Source organism: Cebus imitator, unplaced genomic scaffold (assembly GCF_001604975.1).
Source record: "Cebus imitator isolate Cc_AM_T3 unplaced genomic scaffold, Cebus_imitator-1.0 Scaffold24, whole genome shotgun sequence".
Taxonomy (NCBI): Eukaryota; Metazoa; Chordata; class Mammalia; order Primates; family Cebidae; genus Cebus; species Cebus imitator.
The window spans coordinates 4,326,445-4,348,748 of NW_016107339.1; the positions used below are offsets into that span (position 1 = coordinate 4,326,445).

General features: G+C 36.6%; 1 protein-coding gene across 2 annotated transcripts in view; it reads left to right on the plus strand.

Annotated features, from left to right (window-relative positions):
- Positions 1-21,512, plus strand: part of KAT2B (lysine acetyltransferase 2B) — a 113,994-nt gene extending 92,482 nt beyond the window's left edge. Inside the window, exons 12-18 of one of the 2 annotated variants that reach the window (XM_017522531.2) lie at positions 3,233-3,343; positions 6,843-6,986; positions 13,369-13,483; positions 15,051-15,087; positions 15,327-15,390; positions 15,487-15,571; positions 19,440-21,512. In XM_017522531.2, coding sequence (XP_017378020.1) covers positions 3,233-3,343; positions 6,843-6,986; positions 13,369-13,483; positions 15,051-15,087; positions 15,327-15,390; positions 15,487-15,571; positions 19,440-19,633 — 750 coding nt within the window. In that variant the 3' untranslated portion in view covers positions 19,634-21,512. The remainder of the gene's footprint in view (positions 1-3,232; positions 3,344-6,842; positions 6,987-13,368; positions 13,484-15,050; positions 15,088-15,326; positions 15,391-15,486; positions 15,572-19,439) is intronic. The other variant, XM_017522532.2, reaches the window with a different exon arrangement.
- Positions 21,513-22,304: the final 792 nt, after the last annotated feature.

The window sequence follows — 22,304 nt, forward strand, 5'->3', positions numbered from 1 at the left end:
AAAAAAAAAAAAAAAGAAAAAAAATTTTTTTAGAAATAATTTTTAATTACATAAGACATACACAAATGCGTTTTCAGATAAAACAAAAATCCCACTTCCCCCACTACCATCCTGCTGTTTTTGTCAGCTTGGTTCACATCCTTCCAGGTACTTTTGTATTGACACATATATTGGAACTTACTGTACCTACAAATAAGAGGTGATTGTGTGTGTGTGTGTGTGTGTGTGTGTGTGTGTGTGTGTTTTCCTGTTTAAATAAATGGAATTCATATTGTATGCATTGGCTTACTGGAAAAAAAAAAACCTTAACATTGTCTTAGAGGACTTTCAGCTTTAGTGCATATATATGATTGTTTAAATTTGTATTTAGATACATTAAAATGAATATTTACCTCCTTGGTCACTCATGTATTCAGTAGCTACATGTGACTAATACTATATTGGATAGCACAGATAAACAACATTTTCATAATTGTAGAAATTTCTATTAATGCTGATAATAGAGCTACTTTGTTAGTTTTATACAGTATTTTATAATATGGATGCAACATAATTTAATCATTTGTCTATTGAAGACATATATGTTTATTTCCAGTAATTTCTATCACCGTCAGTGTTCTGTTTGGAAATGTTTCCTTAGGTGCCAAGAAGCAGAATTCCTACATAAATGGATATGGCCAGTCCAAATTTAAAAAATTATTGCTAGGTTACCTTCTCAGTGGGTCTACCAGTTTACATTTTTCACTAATGGTGTGGAAGAGAATAGTTCTCCCTACCACTACCGGCACTGGGTACATCAACCGTAAACATATTTGCATGCAGTGAAGTGAAACGTTTCATTTTATGATAGAGTGCTCTGACCACTATTAGGTTAAACATATCTTCTATATTTGCTGGCAATATTTATTCTTGTTCTAGCCTTTGACAATTTTTCTTTTATCCTATCTCTTTTTTTTTATGTTGATCCTATAGAGGATATTTATGTATTTTTGATATTAAATCTTTGTAATCTGTGTTGCAACTGTACCTTCCTAACTTGTCATTTATCTTTCCTTTATGGTATCATCGATTACTTATGGTGCCTTGAAGAAGTTTTAAATTTGAAGTATTCTACTTAATAATCAATCTTTTACTTCATTCTTTTGCATTTTATATTTTCTTTAAGAAGCCTTTTGGTATCCTTAAGTTACATACCCACTTTTCCATATCTTTTTATGATACTTTTGTAAAGGCTTGTTTTACCTTACGTTTAGATTTCCAATCCATCTTCTTCTCCTGTTTTCAATTTGACAAACTCTTTTAAGGCCTAGCTTAAGCATCTTCTTTTCCTCCTATCCTGCGTCTCTTTACCACTCAATTACGGTCTTTTTCACTATTGAATATGCAAATATATCACTCTGTACCAAAACTGCATGACAGAAATGTAATGCAAGCCTCAAATGCAAGTCACATATGTAACTTCAAAATTGTGAGTAGCTAATTAAAAAAAGTAAAAAGCAACAGGTGAAATTAAGTTTGACATTTTTTACTTAATATGTCTAAAATTCTTGTCATATGAACATGTCATAAGTATAAAATGTTAGTAATGAGAATTTTTTTCAAGTGTGTTTTTATACTTCAGGACGTCTCAAACTAGACTGGTCTCATTTCACTTGCTCAACAGCCACATGAGGCTAGTGTCTACTCTGTTGAACAGTGCACCTCTATACACATGTGTTTATATGTTTATCTTCCCCATTTTACTATCATCTCCTCAAGGAGAGAAATAGTTCGTTTGTCTTTTTCTCCAGGTTTTATTCAAACTCTCAGTGTTTTGGTATTGTGATGTGTTTCGGAGAAGCTAAAATGTCTTTGGCTAACATCAGTGGAAGAATAATTTGCAGAAGAGGGGGATGATGGTACTGTTCTATTTATTGGACATACCCTCCCCTTATTATTATGCTTGCTAGGATCCATGCTTTAGGAGGCATTGTTACATTAGAAAAAGCTCTGAAAAAAAAGTAGTTGGATAAGGTGTCATGCCGTACGAGGAATGACCATAGCTCTGATGGTGCTTTGCTTGGGACTGGGCAAGTAGGGATGGGCATGCATGAGAGAGTAGAATCTTCAAGGGCTTGAAAGGTTGCTAAAAGCAGGAATGAGTCTTTGTAACTCTAGGAGTAGAGCTAAGTTCACTGAGTCGAAGTCACCATGACCAGATCTTGGGTGAACATTAGGAAGGAACTCCCAACCATATAATGCCTGAAAATGAACTGGTCTGTCTCACCACCAAGGAATTGCCCAACTTTGGAGGTATTCTAGCAGCTTGCCTTTTCATGATAGATGACAAAAGACCCCTAGCCTCATATGAGTTGGGGAATTTGACAAAATGACTTCCAAAGGTCCTTCTGTCCTTGAGGTACTGTGATTTCATGATATCATACCTGGGAGCATATTTGAATTCTTTAGAAGAATGTGTCACCAAATGCTAGAAAATTTATGTGAAGATATTTGTGTCTGGATTCTTTTATCTCTCTTTATGATGTTCTGAAACGATCATATTAGATTTATATGTTTTCTGTAAGCTTTGTCACTGAAAAAACTGCATATTTTAAAAATATTTCAATCACTCAGTTTATTCAACATTGTTCACTGCCTTTAGTTACTTCCTAATGTTTTCTGGCTGATTCAGAGATTGTGGGCTTATCAGAACTTACTTGGAAAGGTCTGAAAAGACCAAGTTTAAAATGCTATTTATGTGATGATACAATTCTTAAGAAGGGTTGCCAATTTGTGGTATACAGTAAACACTTGGATTACTAAATATTCTAGTGTAGATTAGCACTTTTCCTTTGCATGTTTTTTTTTTCCTCTGAGAATCTCAAATACTTTAAAGATAAGCAGAAATTCATAATCAACATTTATTCTGAAAACTTTTATATTAATATTCTTTAAGATTGAACTAGGAACTTGTGGCCCTGGTATGTTATTTTTAAAGAACTAAAAACTCATAGTTTCAAATGATGATTTTATCTTTGAATCAAAAATTTTGAATTATTTTGGTTTTATAGCTTGTTTTCAATGTTAAGAAATGCAAGAAAGGGTTTTAACATATTTCCTTCAGGAAAGGTCCTGGTTGGTAAAATATGTAAAAATACAGACTCCTAAATTTGCCACCATTTCCTGGTGGATTTGTAAATTTTTTTCTACGGAATCTAACGTATTGTTTGTATACCAACTTCCTTCCACACAGGGCTATGGAACACACCTGATGAATCATTTAAAAGAATATCACATAAAACATGACATCCTGAACTTCCTCACATATGCAGATGAATATGCAATTGGATACTTTAAGAAACAGGTGGGTTTTTCACCATGCAGCACTGTTTTTCATTCATTTTCTTAATATGTTCTCAGCATTCTTCCAAATAAGTTTCTCCCCAGTGTTTTCTACTTATAAGAACAGACATTTGTTCTACAAGCCTTATGTCAGAAATAAGCTTCAGCCTGGGTTAGAGAGTGTCACTAGCACATAGTAAGTACTGAATAACTGTTTGTTGAGAGAATGAATGAATGTCATCTATCAGTGAGGTATAATATTGATCCTATGTAATCCCAGCACTTTGGGAGGCCAAGGCGGGTAGATCACAAGGTCAAGAGATCGAGACCATCCTGGTCAACATGGTGAAACCCCGTCTCTACTAAAAATACAAAACATTAGCTGGGCATGGTGGTGCGTGCCTGTAATCCCAGCTACTCAGGAGGCTGAGGCAGCAGAATTGCCTGAACCCAGGAGGCGGAGGTTGCAGTGAGCCGAGATCGCGCCATTGCACTCCAGCCTGGGTAACAAGAGCGAAACTCTGTCTCAAACAAACAAACAAACAAACAAACAAACAAAAAAAAGATATTGATCCTAACGTTTAAAATATGGTTTCTAATAAGAAATTCCCAGTCTTAGAATTTGGCGGTAGCATTCTCCGTTAGTGGGAAGAACAGATTCAGTGTCTGGAAGGCCTCCATTTATGACAGCAGAGAGGAAATCCCGAAGTTTACAAAAAACTGCGAACAATCCTGATTCTACAGCACATAGCAGGCTAGGAGCTTGGGTGTCATCTTTGCAGTTCCTTCCTTCTTCCCTTCCTTTCGTTTTTCTTTTTTTGAGACAGGGTCTCACTTTGGTGCCTAGGCTGAACTGCAGTGGTGCAGTCTCAGCTCACTGCAGCCTTGACCTCCTGGGCTTAGGCGATTCTCCCACCTCAGCCTCCCAAGTAGCTGGGACTACACCCAGCTAATTTTTTGTATTTTTAGTAGAGACGGGGTTTTGCTATGTTACCGAGGCTGGTCTGGAACTTCTGGATTCAAGCAGTCCACCCACCTCAGCCTCCCTAAGTGCTGGGATTACAGGCATGAACCACCTCACCAGGCCTTCATTTTAGCAGTTTCTTATCAGAAGTTTTCAGCTCAGGCTGGGTGCGGTGGCTCAGGCAGGTGCAGTGGCTCAGGCCAGGTACGGTGAGTGGCTCATTCCTATAATCCTAGTACTTTGGGAGACCAAGGTGGGAGGATTGCTTGTGATCAGGAGTTTGAAACCAGCCTGGGGAACAGAGTGAGATCTTGCCTCTCTTAAGATAAGTCTTAAAATAAGTTTTCAGCTTAGCTTTTTGATGACTATTCTTTGGCTGCGTATTATTTTTAATAGTGATTTATAATTCCTAAAATTTTCATTTACTTGATTATAAAAGTAATATATAATCATTGTAGGAAATGTAATAAAGCAAAAGAAGGGAAAAATGGCTTGTAATTCTGTTACCCACAGAAATTTACTGTTAATGCTTTTTTTCATAAGTTTTTTTCTTTTATTTTTCCTCTCAGCTCATACCTATGCTATTAATGCTTTGACATATACCTTTTAAATATTTTGTCTGTGTGTATATAAACATAAAAGTTGGTTCATGTTGTATATGTAATAATTTTGATGGTTTCCTAGGATTTTGTTTTATAAATAGAAAATACTTTTTTTTAAACTAATACAGTTTTGGATATCTAGGTGTTTCTTGTAGGTAGCGTGCATGTGCATGGGTGTGTGTATGTGTGTGTGTTTTGCCCTCACTGATGGTAATTTGCTTAGGTTTTTGTTCTGTGTTGCCAAATGCTTTAAAAATTTCCATTTTTGTCAGCAGTATATAAGGGGGCTCAGAAAAGGAGTTGATAATTGAAAAAAAAAATTTACCACTTTTCTAGATAATCAATTTTGTATGTTTGAATTTATTTAATTATGTGAAGTTTGATTTATTTTTGCATGTTTATCAACTCTGTATTTGTTCCCTTTTTGGATTGTTAATTCATTTTATTTTGTCCCTTTTTCTATAAAAATGTTTAGTTGTACATTGATTTATGAGAACTTTTTATATATAACACTATTATTCTTGGATAATATTTGTGTCAACATTGCCTGTGGCTTTTTCTTTAAATCTTCAGAATGTTAAAGATTTTATTACATAAAATCTATTGACTTGTTTTGGCTTGGACTTTGTTTTGAGACAGGGTCTTACATTGTCACCTAGGCTGGAGTGCTGTGGCATGATCACAGCTCACTGCAGCCTCGACCTCTTGGGCTCAGGCGATCCTGCTGCCTCAGCCACCTGAGTAGCTGTGACCGCAGGTGCATGCCACCATGCTCAGCAATTGTTTTTTTTTTAGTTATTTGTAGAGATGATGGAGGGTTGGGGGGGTTATCTTGCTAGGTTGCCTGGGCTGGTCTTGAACTCTTGGACTCAAGTTATCCTTCTGCCTCAGTCTCCCAAAGTGCTGATATTATAGGCATGAGCCACTACATCCAGCCAGACTACTACTTCTTTTTTTTTTTAAAATATGTTCTTGTGTAATTAGGAAGCTTTTTGTGCTCTGAAGACAGATAAATAATCTGTTTATTTTCTTCTCATTCTTTGAGATGCATGTTAACTTTTATGGTAAACTCACTGAGAACTTAATTGGATTGTTTCACTGAGGACTTCAGCATCAGCTTTCCTAGGCTGTAACTGTAGTGCAAAGCATGCGATCTCAGCCATGGTACTTAAATGACTTGTCTATAGTCCACTTTGAGGATGATGGCAATAATTACATAGAAAATAAGTTTTTGTTGAAAGGTGAAGCAGTAAACTGCTGGTGATGGTGCTGAAGTTCAAGTAATTTTATTCAAATAACTGAAATAGATGCTTAAGGAAAATTATGTTTTTATTATAAATATATTATAATTTTGAATAAATACTCTGAAGCACTCTGTTATGGCTTAAAGTATGTAAATGAGTATATTACAAAGCATTAATGTTGTTGAAACAACTGTTCATTGTGACTGTCTGGAATTTTTTTTGCCTTCAAAGAAAGGATTTCATTTCCTTAGAAACATTAAGCTTCTAGTCATTTTATTTTTTATTTATATATTTTTTTCACCATCTTCTTTTTGATAATTTAGATCAATGTTAGTTATTGATTTGTTGAATATCCTGGGGATACCCCCTCACCACTTTGGGAGAAATTTGTAACAGTCATATTTCATTATGTAATTCAGTACAAAATTAATCTAATTTTTACTTAATACCTGTTTCTGTTTTAAACTTTTTAATATTTCTTGCATTTTATTAGGACCATTTAAAAAATGTTGTCTTGCTTCCTATTTACACAGTTAGATTTCTGGTGTTTTGAACTTCATGGGTGGTTTTAAGCTAATCCTCTTCAGAATAGTACAATGAGAGCTTAAAAGAAGCTTGTCTTGATTCCTCGCACAGTGCCTGGAACATAGTTAGCACTCAGTAGATATTTGGTGCATGATGTTCATATGAATGAATTTACTTGTTTTGCAGGGTTTCTCCAAAGAAATTAAAATACCGAAAACCAAATATGTTGGCTATATCAAGGATTATGAAGGAGCCACGTTAATGGGGTGTGAGCTAAATCCACGGATTCCATATACGGAATTTTCTGTCATCATTAAAAAGCAGAAGGAGGTAAGCAGGTGGTTGATTCATGTACCTTCTTCTGTACAGCCCAGTCTTAGCTGGGATGGGTTGCATATCCTTAGGTGTTGTGTATATGTGTTTACTGGATAGATAGCAAACTCTCAGTTTGCTGTGGGTTATCTAGATTTCTTCTGTTTCTCTTTCTCTTTCTTTTTTTACATGAGTTTCTCTGTCATCCAGACTGGAGTGCAGTGACACTGTCTTGGCTCACTGCAATCTCTGCCTCCTGGGTCCGAGCAATTCTCCTGCCTCAGCCTCCTAAGTAGCTAAGATTACAGGCATGTGCTACCATGCCCATCTAATTTTTCGTATTTTTAGTGGAGACGGATTTTCACCATGTTGGCCAGGCTGGTCTTGAACTCCTGACCTCAAGTGATCCACCGCCTTGGCCTCCCAAAGTGTTAGGATTACAGGCATGAGCTACCGCACCTGGCCATAGATTTCTTTTTTAAAGGTATCCTTGATCTGTTTCCTTTCTCAGCCACCATTTCTGCAAGAGTCATTACTTTTAAAATTTGTATAAAATTTTAAAAAACGTGTAAAATATGGTGACATTTTAACTTCACCTTCAAGCCCTTTTACATTCTGGCCTCAATTATCATTCCCACTCTTAGATCTCTTTACTTTCATCTCCAAATACTCGAAGTACATCTATTTGCTATTCTCCAAAGTGTCTTCATCCATTAGTCACCCCCTTCACCCGGCACACATATAAATCAAACCGTTTCAGCTTGTGTTCCAGTTCCTCCTCTGCACTTCTCTAGCACCAGCTTGATCCACTTATTTGAATTTCAATTATTCATCTTACATAGACATTTATCTTAGGGTATATTAATCTCCCTTTTTACATTGCGAGTTCTGAAGGCTTATCCTTCTAGGTATTAAGTGATTTGTTATCTGCTATTGAGGTGACATTTTTTATGCATATGAACTAAAAGAGAAGCAGTAAAAGGGAAAGGTTGATAGATTTGAATGCATAGTAATTTTAAATTTTTTGAAGGCAGAAAAAAAAAAAATCCATGAAAAGAACAGAACTGGGGAGTACACAAAGGCCATTTATTGAAAGAACTTTGTGTGTTAAGCCCAGGCTCACCTCCTGGCTGCCCCCAGTTGGGTGGAGTTTGCAGCTGTGTCATCTCACATCAATTCCACTTGATACTTCTGTTATTCATTTAGTGCACTTTTTTCTAATAAATAGCTAAGGAGGACATCTGTCTTAGACCCATCTTTGTTTTCTGGTTTCCACTAACCTCCTTAATCCCAGTTCTTAGTTGTTCGTCAGGCATTATCAACGTAACAGCCCTAAAGCTTTTTACACAGTGTCTGTGTCTGGTACATAGTAGTTACTCATTAAGTATTTTTCTTTTACTTAAAGTGGCTCAGTCTTGTTCTTATGTTTCCTGGGGAAGTGAGTAAAGGCTTTTTTTTTTTTAAATTTGAAAATTGAAAACAACTTTTGTTGCTTCTTGTTCAAAGATGTCAGCCTAAGAGAGAATTCCAAGTAGGCACTTGGAAGAGTTAATAAAGCACAGCAGGCTCCTCTCTCTCCCGGTCTCTCTGAAGAGCTGGCTTTCCTCATTGTTCTCTCTGGGGCTTAATGAGCAGGTCTGGATTCAGCAGCACATCGTTCCGCATTAGAGGCTGCTGGCCAACTAAAGCCATCACCCTGCTGTCAGCTGCTCTTTCCTCATTCCTCCTCCCAGCAGCACTAATTCATCCCCACGGTGTTAGCTGAGAGCAGGATTCCCTTGGCAGAGTCTGCAAATTCACATTGTACATGATCTGTTGGCCCTTCAAACCTACAGGGGAATGCCAGAAGCACAGAGCTATTTTAGATGGCTAACAAAGTGGTCAACTTTTGAGAAGACAAGGCTCCCTCCCCCTTCTTTTTTCTCCTGTCCTCCTCCTCCCTCTCTGCCTCCAGCCTTCCCTCTCACATTCCATTGAATGGGTGATGGAGGTTTGGAGCTCTTAACCTAGTTTTTAAAAAAGCTATCTGAAGTCACTTCAATAAAAGAATGTATTTGGATTAATTTAGTATTTTTTTCCCGTAGAATTCAGTTGACTTTTTTCAAGTATTATTTATTCCAACTGAGAAAAAACCCTTGAGGAAGGTAGGGACTAATGGTGGCAGCAAACAAATGGTGAATATTTTGAGGCATTTCTTAGCCCCTAAAAATATATGGGAGCAGAATAAGTTGTAGTTGTCATGAGTGGAGAGAGACACAGAAAACTGGTATAGTTGGACAGGTGGACCAGAGAGTGGAGAGTTAAGTGCTACTTTGTGAGTATTGACTCCAAGGGAAGGGTGGGATCTGTACGGGCCTCATGTCATCTGACAACGGCTTTGCGGGAGATTTGTTTTGAATTGGGCAGCCTGGTAATGAAATCTGAATTAGCAGAGGCTCAGAGTCCAATATAAACAGATTTGTGGGCACATAAACAGGTAGGACCATTGCTATGTCAGTGATGAAGGCATTGTTTGAGAAAGTGTGAATGGGCTACAAGCAAGCATAATTGGATATATATAGTCTGTGCCTGTGTGTGTGTGCATGTACATATATGCATGTATGTGTGGATAGGCTGGGTGGTGGGTAGAGAGGATGAATTCTTAAATATTAATTAATCTACATGTGACAGTCCAAGGGCCTATGCCTGTGTGTGTGTGTGTTTGTACATGTATGTATATGCATGTATGTGTGGATAGGCTGGATGGTGGATAGGGGGATGAATTCTTAAATGTTAATCTGCATGTGACAGTCCAAGGGATTTGGTTTGGAGAAGCCGAAGTAAGGATAGGGCAACTCAGTGCAATTTTCTTTTTTTGAGACGGAGTTTCATTCTTGTTGCCCAGGCTGGAGTGCGATGGCGTGATCTTGGCTCACCGCAACCTCTGCCTCCTGGGTTCAAGCAATTCTCCTCCCTCGGCCTCCCGAGTAGCTGGGATTACAGACGTGCTACCATGCTTGACTAATTTTTTTGTATTTTTAGTAGAAATGGGGTTTTTCCATGTTGGTCAGGCTGGTCATGTACTCCCAACTTCAGGTGATCTGCCTGCCTAGGCCTCCCAAAGTGCTGGGATTATAGGCGTAAGCCACCACGCCTGGCCTCAATGCAATTTTTTTTTGTAAGGAGACCTGCGAAGACTGGGTGATATACTGGAGATGGGGATGATTACTTCAAAAATTTCTCTTTTGGCAGACCCTAAAACTGACAGCAGTAGATCGTAGGACTCAGCTATGGACTTCAGGAGAAGATGAGGACATATTTTCATTTGGAAGGCATCAATTTTATGGTCATGGTAGGGAGTTGAAGTGAAGCTGTTTTCTAGGGAGGTAAAGATAATACACTAGAACAAAATGAAAATATGTCCTTTCTGAGATACAAGTCAAAACCACAATGAGATGCCATCTCACACCAGTCAGAATGGCTATTATTAAGAAGTTAAAAAAAATAACAGATGTTGGTAAAGCTGTGGAGAGAAGGAAATGCTTATAAACTGTTGGTGGGAATGCAAATTAGTTCAGCCCCTGTGGAAAGCAGTTTGAAGATTTCTCAAAGAATTAAAAATAGAATTACCATTCCACCCAGCAATCCTATTACTGAGCATATACCCAAAGGAAAATAAATTGTTCTTACAAAAAGATACATGTACTCATATGTTCATTGCAGCACTATTCACAATAACAAAGACATGGAATCAATCCAGGTGCCTATCAATGGTAGATTGGATAAAGAAAACATAGTACATATACACCATGAAAATGAAATATTATGCAGCCATAAAAAAGAACAAAATCATGTCCTTTGTAGCAATGTGGATTTAGCTGGGGCCATTATCCTAAGCAGATTAACACAGGAACAGAAAACAAAATACTGCATGTTTTCTCTCATAAGTGGGAGCTGAACATTGGGTACACACGGGCACAAAGATGGGAACAGAAGGCTCTGGGGTTTCCAAATGAGGCAAGAGAGGGAGAAGAGCAAGGGTTGAAAAACTACCTGTCAGGTGCTGTGCTCACTACTTGGGCAGTGGGATCATTAGAAGTCCAAACCTCAGCATCACACAATATACCCATGTAACAAATCTGCACATAATACTCCCTGTATCTAAAATGAAATATTTAAAATTAAAAAAAAAATCTCTTCTCCATAGTGATTATTGGAGGTACAGAGAGGTTAGGAGGCTTCCCAGTCCTGTTAACAGTTACCTCTCAGGAGCCTGCAGTCTTTAAGGTGCTACATGAGGTGTGTGGAAGCCACCTGATAGGTCATTGCATTTGAGAGTCCCTTGGTGAAGAGAAGGAAACTTTTCAGATTGAAATGGTCTTCAGCATATTCTCTGAAGTTGTCTAATTATGAGATTCCCTTGGGATTCTTTTCTTCTTTTTTTTTTTTTTTTTCAAGATGGAGCCTTGCCCTGTTGCCTAGGCTGGAGTGCAGTGGTGTAATCTTGGCTCACTGCAACCTCCACCTCCTGAGTCCAAGCAACTCTCCTGCCTCAGACTCCCAAGTAGCTGGGATTACAGGCACGTGCCACCACACTCGGCGAATTTTTGTATTTTTAGTAGAGATGGGATTTCACTGTGTTAACCAGGATGGTTTCGAACTCCTGACCTCATGATCTGCCCGGCTCAGCCTTCAAAGTGCTGGGATTACAGGTGTGAACCGCCATACCTGGCCCCCTCCCCCTTTTTGTTTTTAAAGAAGAGTTGGACTTATAAATCAGTAGAAAGCACCCATCTAGATCAGCCCTGTCAAAAATGGCAATCACTAGCCATATATGGCTACTGAGCGCTTGATATGTGGTTAGTCAAAAGTATAAAATTCTCTTTCTTTTTTTCTTCTTCTTTTTTTTTTTTTTTGGGAGGAGAATTCTTGCTGTGTCACCCAGGCTGGAGTGCAATAGCATAATCTCGGCTCACTGCAACCTCCACCCACAGGTTCAAGTGATTCTTCTGTCTCAGCCTTCTGTGTAACTGGGATTACAGGCTTGAACTATCATTCTCAGCTAATTTTTTGTATTTTTAGTAGAAATGTGGTTTCACCATGTTGGCCAGGCTGGTCTTGAACTCCTGACCTCAAGTGATCCACCTGCCTTGACCTCCCAAAGTCCTGGGATTACAGGTGTGAGCCACTGCACCCGGCCAAACCTCTGATTTTTCAAGAGTTCATATGAATAAAGCAATGTAAAAATATCTTACACTTTTTTCTGATTATATGTTACAATGACATTTTGAACATAATGGGTTAAATGAAATACATTATCAAAATCAATTTCACCTGTTTCTTTTTGCCTTTTAAAAATGTAGATTGTAGAAAAATTTAAATTACGTAAGTGACTTGTATTATGTTTCTATCGGACAGCACTGATCTAGATTTACTAGGAATATACTTTTGTTTGTCCAATTCATTTTATAAGGTTATTTGTTTAACTGTCAGGATTACATATTCATGCTGCAGTGTTTACCAGCTATATGTTTGAAGTCATTCAGTTAGGAAGTAGAATTTTTTGTTTTTCTTTGTGAATGCAGTTAGTGACTTCTATTGTTTGTTTTTCCAAAATTTTGTTATGATATGGTTAATTTCCGGATGGTGATTTTTGAGTGTTTTTTTTTTTTTTTTTTTTAAAGGGATAACCTCACTGTCTGGAAAGTAGTTACTTCAGCCTATTAATCATTATTTTACAAAACAAACAGAACATCTCTAAGAATTTCTCAGCCAGTGTGATGGCTCATGTCATGGCTGTGTTGCTTAATAGATGATACTTTAAATAGCATTATTCTTTTCTTTCTTTCTTCTCACCATGCCAGCCTACTATTATAGAGCTGCTTTTTTGATGCAACTAGAATTGGTTGGAGCTCAAGCCTTGAAAAATTTAAATAATAGTAAAGCTTTAACTACTCTAGACTTTTGGGACTTTCTGGGGCCCCTAGTCTGCCCCTCTAGTCTGAAGGGAACAGTTCCTAGTTATGGGATGTGAAGTGATTCTGTCACTTAACTGAGTAGTGAATGCTCAGGGCTGCTTTCCTGTAATTCTGGCAGAGCCTCCTCAGAGAAGCAGGGCGAAATAGTTGGCTCTTATGCTAAAGATGACAAGTGGGCCCTAGGGACTATGTGTTTTCTCAATATTGGCTTTTTTGGATGGCAGGGACAACTAACTCAAAGATGTTTTTGTGAATGTCACTAAATAGGCATCGTATAATAGAATGTGTTCATTTCTTACCTGTTAAATAGCATTCACCCCTTTCTCCCATCTTGTTTCATAAAAAAGACTGTTTTGTTAGGAAAACATTTCATTAGCTTGATTGACTTGAACTGTATCCATAGACTTCTTTCCCTAAACACATTTCCTTCCTGTGCTTTACAGATAATTAAAAAGCTGATTGAAAGAAAACAGGCACAGATTCGGAAAGTTTACCCTGGACTTTCATGTTTTAAAGATGGAGTTCGACAGATTCCTATAGAAAGCATTCCAGGAATTAGTACGTATAGACCTTCTTTTAAAAGTGAAATTTTTTAGTGATGCTGTGATTTGTGTTTGAAACAATTTCCAGAATGCGGTAACTTTGAAAGCTTTATTGCTCTGCCTGTTTTCTCTGTGTTATCTCTAGTCTTTTAAGAAGGCAGCAAATGTCATCCTTTTATGTCTTCTCCACCTCCCAATACAAACAAACCAAAGGGAGCTTAGATGCCCTCGTGCAATAGCTGTTAATATTCACCACTTATTAAGAGCCTGCCATTTGTAGCACAGTGGAAATTATTACCCATCTGCAACCTTGGAAGGGAATCCTATTTTATAAATGGGGAAATTGAGTTCCAGAGCAGCTAGATCATTTAATGTTAAAGGGAACATAGCCAGTAATGGTTAGAATTAGAAGAATTCTAATTCAGTTTTGATGTCCACACATCTTACTGTTTGCACCATGTCTCGTAGCCACCATGGTTGCAACCTCCAAGATCTGTGCTTGGCTAAACTAATCTCCCCAGACTTCTAAAAAAAATTATTTGTTATGTGTGATGGAAATCATATACCTTGTTTCACATTCCTATTTTACATTAGTTTTCCTAAGAGTTCTTGTCTGTATGTTGGAGTTGAGTTGTTTAGATTAAACTCTACCAAATAGTTGTTTTTATAGGTCAAAAGCCATTGCATATCATTTGGCAGTTTTATTCAGTTCAAAGCCAGGTTCTTTTAGTATATTTAAGTAATAAACAAAACCAAAAGTTTTCCAGAAAAAATAAAATGTTATTTGGGCAAGATATATCACTTTATTACATCTGCCCTATGACAGATCTTACTTTTACGCTAAATCCAGAAATTCTATTTCCGTGTATTATCTCTATTAATGAGATAATGGCTACCACATCATTGAATGCCTACTTGTGCCACACATTACCTGTGTGTGTGTGTGTGTGTGTGTGTGTGTGTGTGTGTGTGTGTTTACATCAACTAATCTCAACAGGGATAACACCACCTAATTTTTAGAGTTCTGTTTTATAGATCGATAAACTGAGGGGCAACTTACTCTTATCTTATTTAGGGCAAGTTACCCTTTAAGGAAAGAAGAGGAAATCACATCCAGATCTGTCAGACTCCAGGCTGTTTTCTATCTGCTACACTAAACTTTCTTGCATTACAAGCAGGGCCTTCGCCAAATAGAATAGAGACCAGGACAGAGTTTGTTCTGACCTAAAGTAACAGCTTAACTCATTTACAGGGTGATTAGCAAAAAATTTGACTTTCAGTTTAAAAAAATACATATGTACTCACAGTGCTGTACATATTTATTTATTATTCTCTCCACTGAAAGGTTGGTGTTCCTGCTTTAGAAACACTAACATAAGAGGCAGCATTGTTAGTCTTGGAAATGTTTTATATTGTTAGCAGTATAAGGAAGTAACTAATCGCCATTAATTTTAGTCTCTTCTCAGAAGTAGACTTTTATTGACGCATGCCTGTAATTTATTGTGTTTTTGATAAATATAAACTATATTATGCTCTTGACCAAAAGCACTTCTCATTCAGTGTTTCATTTTGTTGACATATAGGAGAGACAGGCTGGAAACCGAGTGGCAAAGAGAAAAGGTAAGTATGACGAACAAGAGGATGTTAACAGAAGTGAATTTTTTCCCCCACCCAGCAACTTAAAGAAAAAGGGCAAACTAATTGTAATCACTGACACAACAGTTGGTGGGTTTTGAGTTTCCTAAAACATCTGGAATGGTTCCAATTTTAGGCTTTTGTAAGAAGGAACTGAATAGTAATCAGCTGACAATCGGGTAAAAATCTAATCATTGCTCCTTGTTTACCCTTTTCCTTTCAAGTAAAGAGCCCAAAGACCCTGACCAGCTTTATAGCACGCTCAAGAGCATCCTCCAGCAGGTGAAGGTGGGTGTCCTCTTTATTCACCTCATGCAAATATTTTGAAATGATTTCCCACATGGAATTTCCATATTAGATACCTTACTTTTTTCTTTACCCAAGAGCCATCAAAGCGCTTGGCCCTTCATGGAACCTGTGAAGAGAACAGAAGCTCCAGGATATTATGAAGTTATAAGGTTCCCCATGGGTAATGCCATTAACATTTTCTAAGTATAGATTTAAAACTCTGGATGGCGGTGTGGGGGACAAATGGTTGCTGAGGTTGATTTGTACTTCTCTGTTTAGGGTCGGAAGTGTATGGTGGGTGGTGGGATTCCATGGACCAGTGGAGGGTCAGTGATGGTAGAGAAGTGTTCATTAGAGACATTCTGCAGCTGTCGTTTAGAGCCCACATGAGCTTAATGACACTAGAGGCAAAAAATCCAGGATAACTGCAGACAGTACTAGATACGAAAGCTGGCTGTGTAGATATAACCTTGCTTAAATTCTAACTGTTGGATGCAAATAGAAAAATGTCAGCTTACCCTCTTGATATGCTTTGAGTCTGTCATAAATAGGTATTCCTTTTAATAAATTTTCAGGGTAATAATGAAAGAAGTTAACTACTTGACTGCTGTACTTTCAGAGGAGGAAATTCTACTTACCACAATTCTTGATTTTCCATGCCCTTGATGGGTACTGTTAATGTCACTGTATATACTCTTTAAGCTTTGTCTCGTATCCAAAATCAAACAAAAAAGGATGTCTTTAGAAATGAGGAATTGTGGAGTTTGGTGCTATGCCCACACTATTCTAAAACGTATGATTGAGTTAAGTGAGAACGCTTAAACTAATTTGGCATTGTGTGGGTGACAGACAACTAGCTGTAACGTTTTCTTTTTGATCTGCTATGTGGCCACATTTTTGGAGAGAGCCAGTCTTCTGTCTCTTTTCTACTTGTAATCTATTCTAAGTGCTAAGAATTGTGAAAGTCCAGCCTGAGTAATGTAGTGAGACCTTGTCTCTACAGAAAGTAAAAAATCAGCCAGTTGCTGTGGTCCCAGCTACTTGGGAGGCTGAGGTTGGAAGATCACTTGAGGCCTGGAATTGGAGGCTGTAGTGAGACCTGATTGCAACACTGCACTTAAGCCTGGGCACTGGAGGGAGACCCTGTTTCAGGAAAAAAAAAAAAAAAAAGAATTGTGGAAGTGTTAAAAATGTGAAAAGGAAGAGTAAAAGGGCTGCATTAGCTCCTTTTTTTTTTTTTTTACAGGTGTTTTCTATAGCATTTACATTTTTCACATGAATATTTTATAGATTTGTAGTAATGATTTCAGTGGCATACACCCCTTAAAGTGGAAATACATCTATATGTTTTTCTTTCTCTCCTCTCTCTGTCTTACCACTATGTATTTCAGTACAAGAAAATTAGAGGTTGTGTTAACTCAGTCCAGAATTGTGAATGGAAGGCTGATTTGGAAATCAATATTGTCTACTATGTGAAAAATATATAGTTTTAGGAACTTTAACTTTGTGTCCATTTCTAACCATAAATTAACTGATTTTTGCATCTTCATCCTGTGGACCATGTCAGCTTATTTTGTGAAATTCTCATGGGAGGTTATGAGTTTGGGCCCCTTTCAGCCCCTTCCACATGCACTATGATGTGCAGTGATAGGTCTAGCAGATCCTATCTGTTATAGCCTACTTACAGCCTGCTTTCTGAAAGTGTTTTGTTTGGTCTAGCCTGTGAAGGGTGTGAGCTTTTCCAATTGGATATCACGTATAATGCATAGCTGAGTCTCACGAGGGGGAAATTGACCTCATTGAGCAAGGCCCGTGATGGGCTGAAATGTGTGCTGGACAAAGTTAAAGCTGTAAATGGTGCTCTTCAGTAGGGCAGTATTTTTTTTCTCTTGGTATTATTTAGATGCTGAGTAAAATAGGCAGTCTTGTCCCCAAGATTATCTTGTGTTTGAAGACAAGATTGACAAAATCAATAATTTTACATTTTCCCATTATTTCCTTCTTTGATTTTTAAAATAACATTACTTTTCTTTTCCCATATCCCAAAAAACTGCTTCCTCTCACATGGATGGGATGTAACCTGTGTTACTTAGGGAGTTACACACTGGATATCAACTGTGTAGTCTGGCCCAAGCATGATTTGTTTTACCCATGGATGGCTAGACAGGGGTTTACTGTTTACCCAGAATTTCCAAGTTAAGGGGAGGGGAAATGAAAACAGAATAATTTAATGGTGTCTCCATATTTGGTACCACCAATATTTAGTCACCTTTTTTAATCCACATCATTTTGTCAACTGAAAAAACTCTAAGAAGGTCAGAGGAAGAAAAATGCAATCTATAGCTTTAGAATAGAAAGTATTCAGAAGTGGTTATAGTTATCAAGAAAAATCCAGATACCGCCCTAATTCTTCTTTTGTTTCGGCTACATTTTAGGCTCTCTCCATCTTTTCTTACCCATCTCCTAAAAAAAGGTTTGAAAAGCTTTTGGACAAACTTCTTCATGTTGCGTCATCCTTTTACTCTCCCTCTTCCTTTTTTGGGGGTACATGTCTCTTCCTTTGAAAACACTATAAGTATTATATTGAGCAGGATATCTTAAGTGGTAGACATTTAGGTGGAAAGGTGAAAGTAATGTAAACATCTAATTTTGCTTAGGGCCAATTTCATTGTTTTTTTCTCCCTTAAATGAGAGAACATTTTGATCTGTTCAGTTACACTTGGTTGGGACATTTAGTCGGGTATTTGATGAGTCTTTGTGTTTCTTAACATGTTTAGATTTTCTCCCTCTCCAAACTGTTTTAGTTGGAGTAGGAAAGAAAAGTTGAAAGTTGAATTTACAGATGTGATGATATACACTCTGAGATAGGCTTTATCAAGATATAGGCAGAAGCAGGATTTTTCATATTTCTTCTTTGATGCATTCATGGTGGATTTAGGATATTCATGCAAATGAATTTCTTCCCATTTGGGGATACTGTACATCAATTTACTTATCTTATTAAATGATGATCCCAATGTATTTGGTTATAGGTTTCTTTTCCCCTGGAAAATTTCATAGCATAGTTGGAATTTGAGATATCGGTAGTCAGAAGGGTTTTTTATTTTTATTCATTTATTTATTGCCATTTAACTTATTTTCCATATGTAGTTAATACAATTATAACTTTTAACAATAAAGCCAGACTTCAACCAGGGACCCATAAATAGACAAATGTTAGCATCTATTCTAATCTGCATAGAATTCTTCAAATTTTCATAGAATTTAAAGAATTAAAAAATTTTAAAATTATTTAATTCTTTAAATCCTCACTGTCCTGACCTTTAGTTTTACTGGTTTAGACGGAATACTGTTTTCTTTCACCTGTAAAATACTACAATTTAAAGCAAGTAGATACATTGGGAAATATTCTTTACAATAATGTCACAAGGCCTACTTGCTTTAGAAAATAGATTATTAAATGAAGTTTGTTATTCTTATTTCATTGATGGAGCTTCAAACAAAATTCATTTGAATCATTTTACATGCAAGGTCACTGGTATATTCACAGGTGTATTTATTATCAGTTTTTCTACTTTATCTATATGACACCAAAACAACTGTGAGTTTAGTGAAAAAAAAAAAACCCTCTCTCATTGGTTTAAATAATTAAATGATTCAATACAAATGTTCCACCTGCTCTACTCCATATAGATAGAGCCTCTTCTGTATAATTCTGAATGAACAGCTAACAGTAGTCAGTTCATCATACTTATTGTTGCTAATCTACTTAGCTTCCTTGTGCTGAATAGGGGATTGAACCAGATGACTAATAATGGTCTCTTTAATGCTAGAAGGCTATGATTTTACATTTTTAAAAAACCCACAAAAGAATGAACATAAGATTTAAGAACTGTTTTCCTTGATCGTAAGAATTTATCTTAAATAAAAGCATTGGGATGATAAACATGTAATCAAACCAACAACATAGATTTCTTTCCCAGTCCCAGTTCTGTCAGCTAATGTTTAAAAGGAGTCAAAGATTGCTAATATTTTTTTTTCCTGTGCAGATCTGAAAACCATGAGTGAACGCCTCAAGAATAGGTACTACGTGTCTAAGAAATTATTCATGGCAGACTTACAGCGAGTCTTTACCAATTGCAAAGAGTACAACCCCCCTGAGAGTGAATACTACAAATGTGCCAATATCCTGGAGAAATTCTTCTTCAGTAAAATTAAGGAAGCTGGATTAATTGACAAGTGATTTTTTTCCCCTCTGCTTCTTAGAAACTCATCAAGCAGTGTGCCTAAAGCAAGGTGGTTTAGTTTTTTACAAAGAATTGGACATAATGTATTGAAGAGACTTGTAAATGTAATAATTAGCACTTTTGAAAAACAAACAAAAAACCTCCTTTTAGCTTTTCAGATATGTATTTAAATTGAAGTCATAGAACATTTTTATTTTATGGAATAGATTTTAATCTATTTACTACTATTAATGTAAATTTTCTATGGCATGTCCATTAGCTGACTATTCCATGATAGATGATTAGGGGTTTCCTCAAAACCTGTATGTGAGGAAATTGCACATTGTAGCAAAATTTGGGGAAATCCATAAAATTTTCAGACCGTGAATGTTTCCATGTTTTTCTAATGGAATGTGAGAGTTTATTTTTATTTTATTCTGAAGGACTTTAAGGAAGGGATACGTGATTTTTAAAAAAGCCTGTAAGAGGGGAAATATGTGATGTCTGAAGTCTCATCGTAGACTTTTTATATATATTTTTAAAAACACTCATCTAGATGAGGTGCTTTGAGCAGTTCTGAAAAATGCAATTGCAGAAAAGCAACTGCTTTGATTCCTAAGGAGGAAATTCTAAATAATGCAAACTTTTAAAATAAGCATCTAGGTTTTTGATAATTCTGTCTACCTATAACAAACTTGTTAGTACATAACCACTATTTTAATAATTATTTTCTCTACACAAATGTGTAATATCATATTTGACTTTGCTTATGCAGGCCATAAGTTCCAAAAGATAATTTCCCTGTCCACAAAGGCATAAACTTGAAAACACATGAGATTGAATCAACATGCTTTAATAGGAAAAGATGTGTGGTCTATATATGTATCAATCTGGTGAATCCTCATTCTAATAAAGAATGTTTTTTTCTTTTCTGTGATACACACAGCCACACTGATAATATGTATATGAATATTTTCCTTTTTGTATCTCCAGATTATGTTTATTGTCTGAGATAAATTCCCACCAAGGTTTGCTGTCAGTATTTTAACACCTACATCAGTATATGGGTCCAGGGTCATAAACCCCCTAAAAGCCATCATGCAACCTTATTAATCTGTCTTGGGATTCCACTTTAGGGCTTGGATTTATTTCCTGATTACACTACATAGAAAAGTGGGACATCTGCCATCCCAACTCTGGGAAAACCATCTCATATACAACCATATAAATGAAGGCCATCTTGATGGTCTCAACACTAATTTTTATGATGCAAATTTATAAACTGATTTTTGTAAAGGACAAGGTTTTAAAAGCATATTTAACTTGATGTTTTCTATCAGCATAAATAAAATGGTCATGAATAGTCATTAAAAACAGTTGCCAGTGATAATCTGCATGAAGGAAAAAGAACCCTGCGAATGGCTATTGAGTTGGAAGTATTGTTTTTGATATGTAAGAGATATTCAGAATGCTCACACTGAAAATGCCTCAGCTTTTTAAAGTATAAGAAACCACCGTGAGTGGTGTCTAGATTTCTAATGAAGAATGATGATACAGTTTGGATTAAGTATCTTGGACTGGTTTTAAATAGTGCTTTGTACTGGATTTGCCGAAGCATCTATCCAGCCTGGTATCCTGTGAAAGTTTGTTATTTTCTGAGTAGACATTCTTATAGAGTATTGTCTTTAAAATCAGATTGTCTCTTCTATATTGAAAGCATTTTTATGTTTTCTAATTTAAAAATTAATATTTTCTTATAGATATTGTGCAATAAAGCTGAAGTAGAACGTGTGGTTTTTGCAAATGCTTTAACAGCTGATAAAATTTTACATTTGTAAAATTAATATATTGTACTGGTACAAAATAGTTTTAAATTATATTTTAAAAAGCTTCCAATCTTGTGGTGTGTTTTATTCTTTCAGTAGGCTGAGATTAACAGAAAAAAATGTATGATCTGGTTGATGACTATCAACTAAATCCTTAAACCTTACATCTTAAGCATTCTGTTACATTTGTGGGAGGTGTCATAAAAATCCATAGCTCATCAGTAAGAAATTTTCAAGAGAGATGCTTACTCTGTCTTTGAGTTATCTGCTGCATTTTACCCACTCACCCACTAAACAGTAACACAAAAGATCCATTCAAAGAAGAGTTGTTGGTTTATAAATCAAAAGATTTTTAATTGTTTTTTTTACTTTGCATCTGTGAAATATATGAATGAGACAAAAATACAGCCGATTTTTAAACATCTCCCATATGACCTTCTAGTGTTAATTCAAAATGATGTCTGTAGGAAAGAACACTATATCCTTTTGGGATTTGAGAGGACCCAACCAAGAGAAGCCCTTTTCCCTGTTGAAATCCAAACCAACTGGGTAGTTTTTTTTTAAAGGGCATATGATAGCCGAAATATTACCTTTAATACTAGTAAAATGGATATTGGGAATGTAGCTTCCTTATATCTGTGGAAAATGGGCTAATGCTGAACCCCAGAATGTGATTGACTAGTTGCTCTGTACCCACTAATGGGGTAGGGACTTTCCCACTAGGCTTATAGCAGGCCCAAGAGCAGTGGTGCTCTCTGAAGGCAGGTCAACCCCGAAGAGGCCCAGGTAAGAGCAGGGCGTATCAACCTATGTCCATAATAACCAATGGTAAGTATGTTATTATTTAACTCCTTAGTTAGGC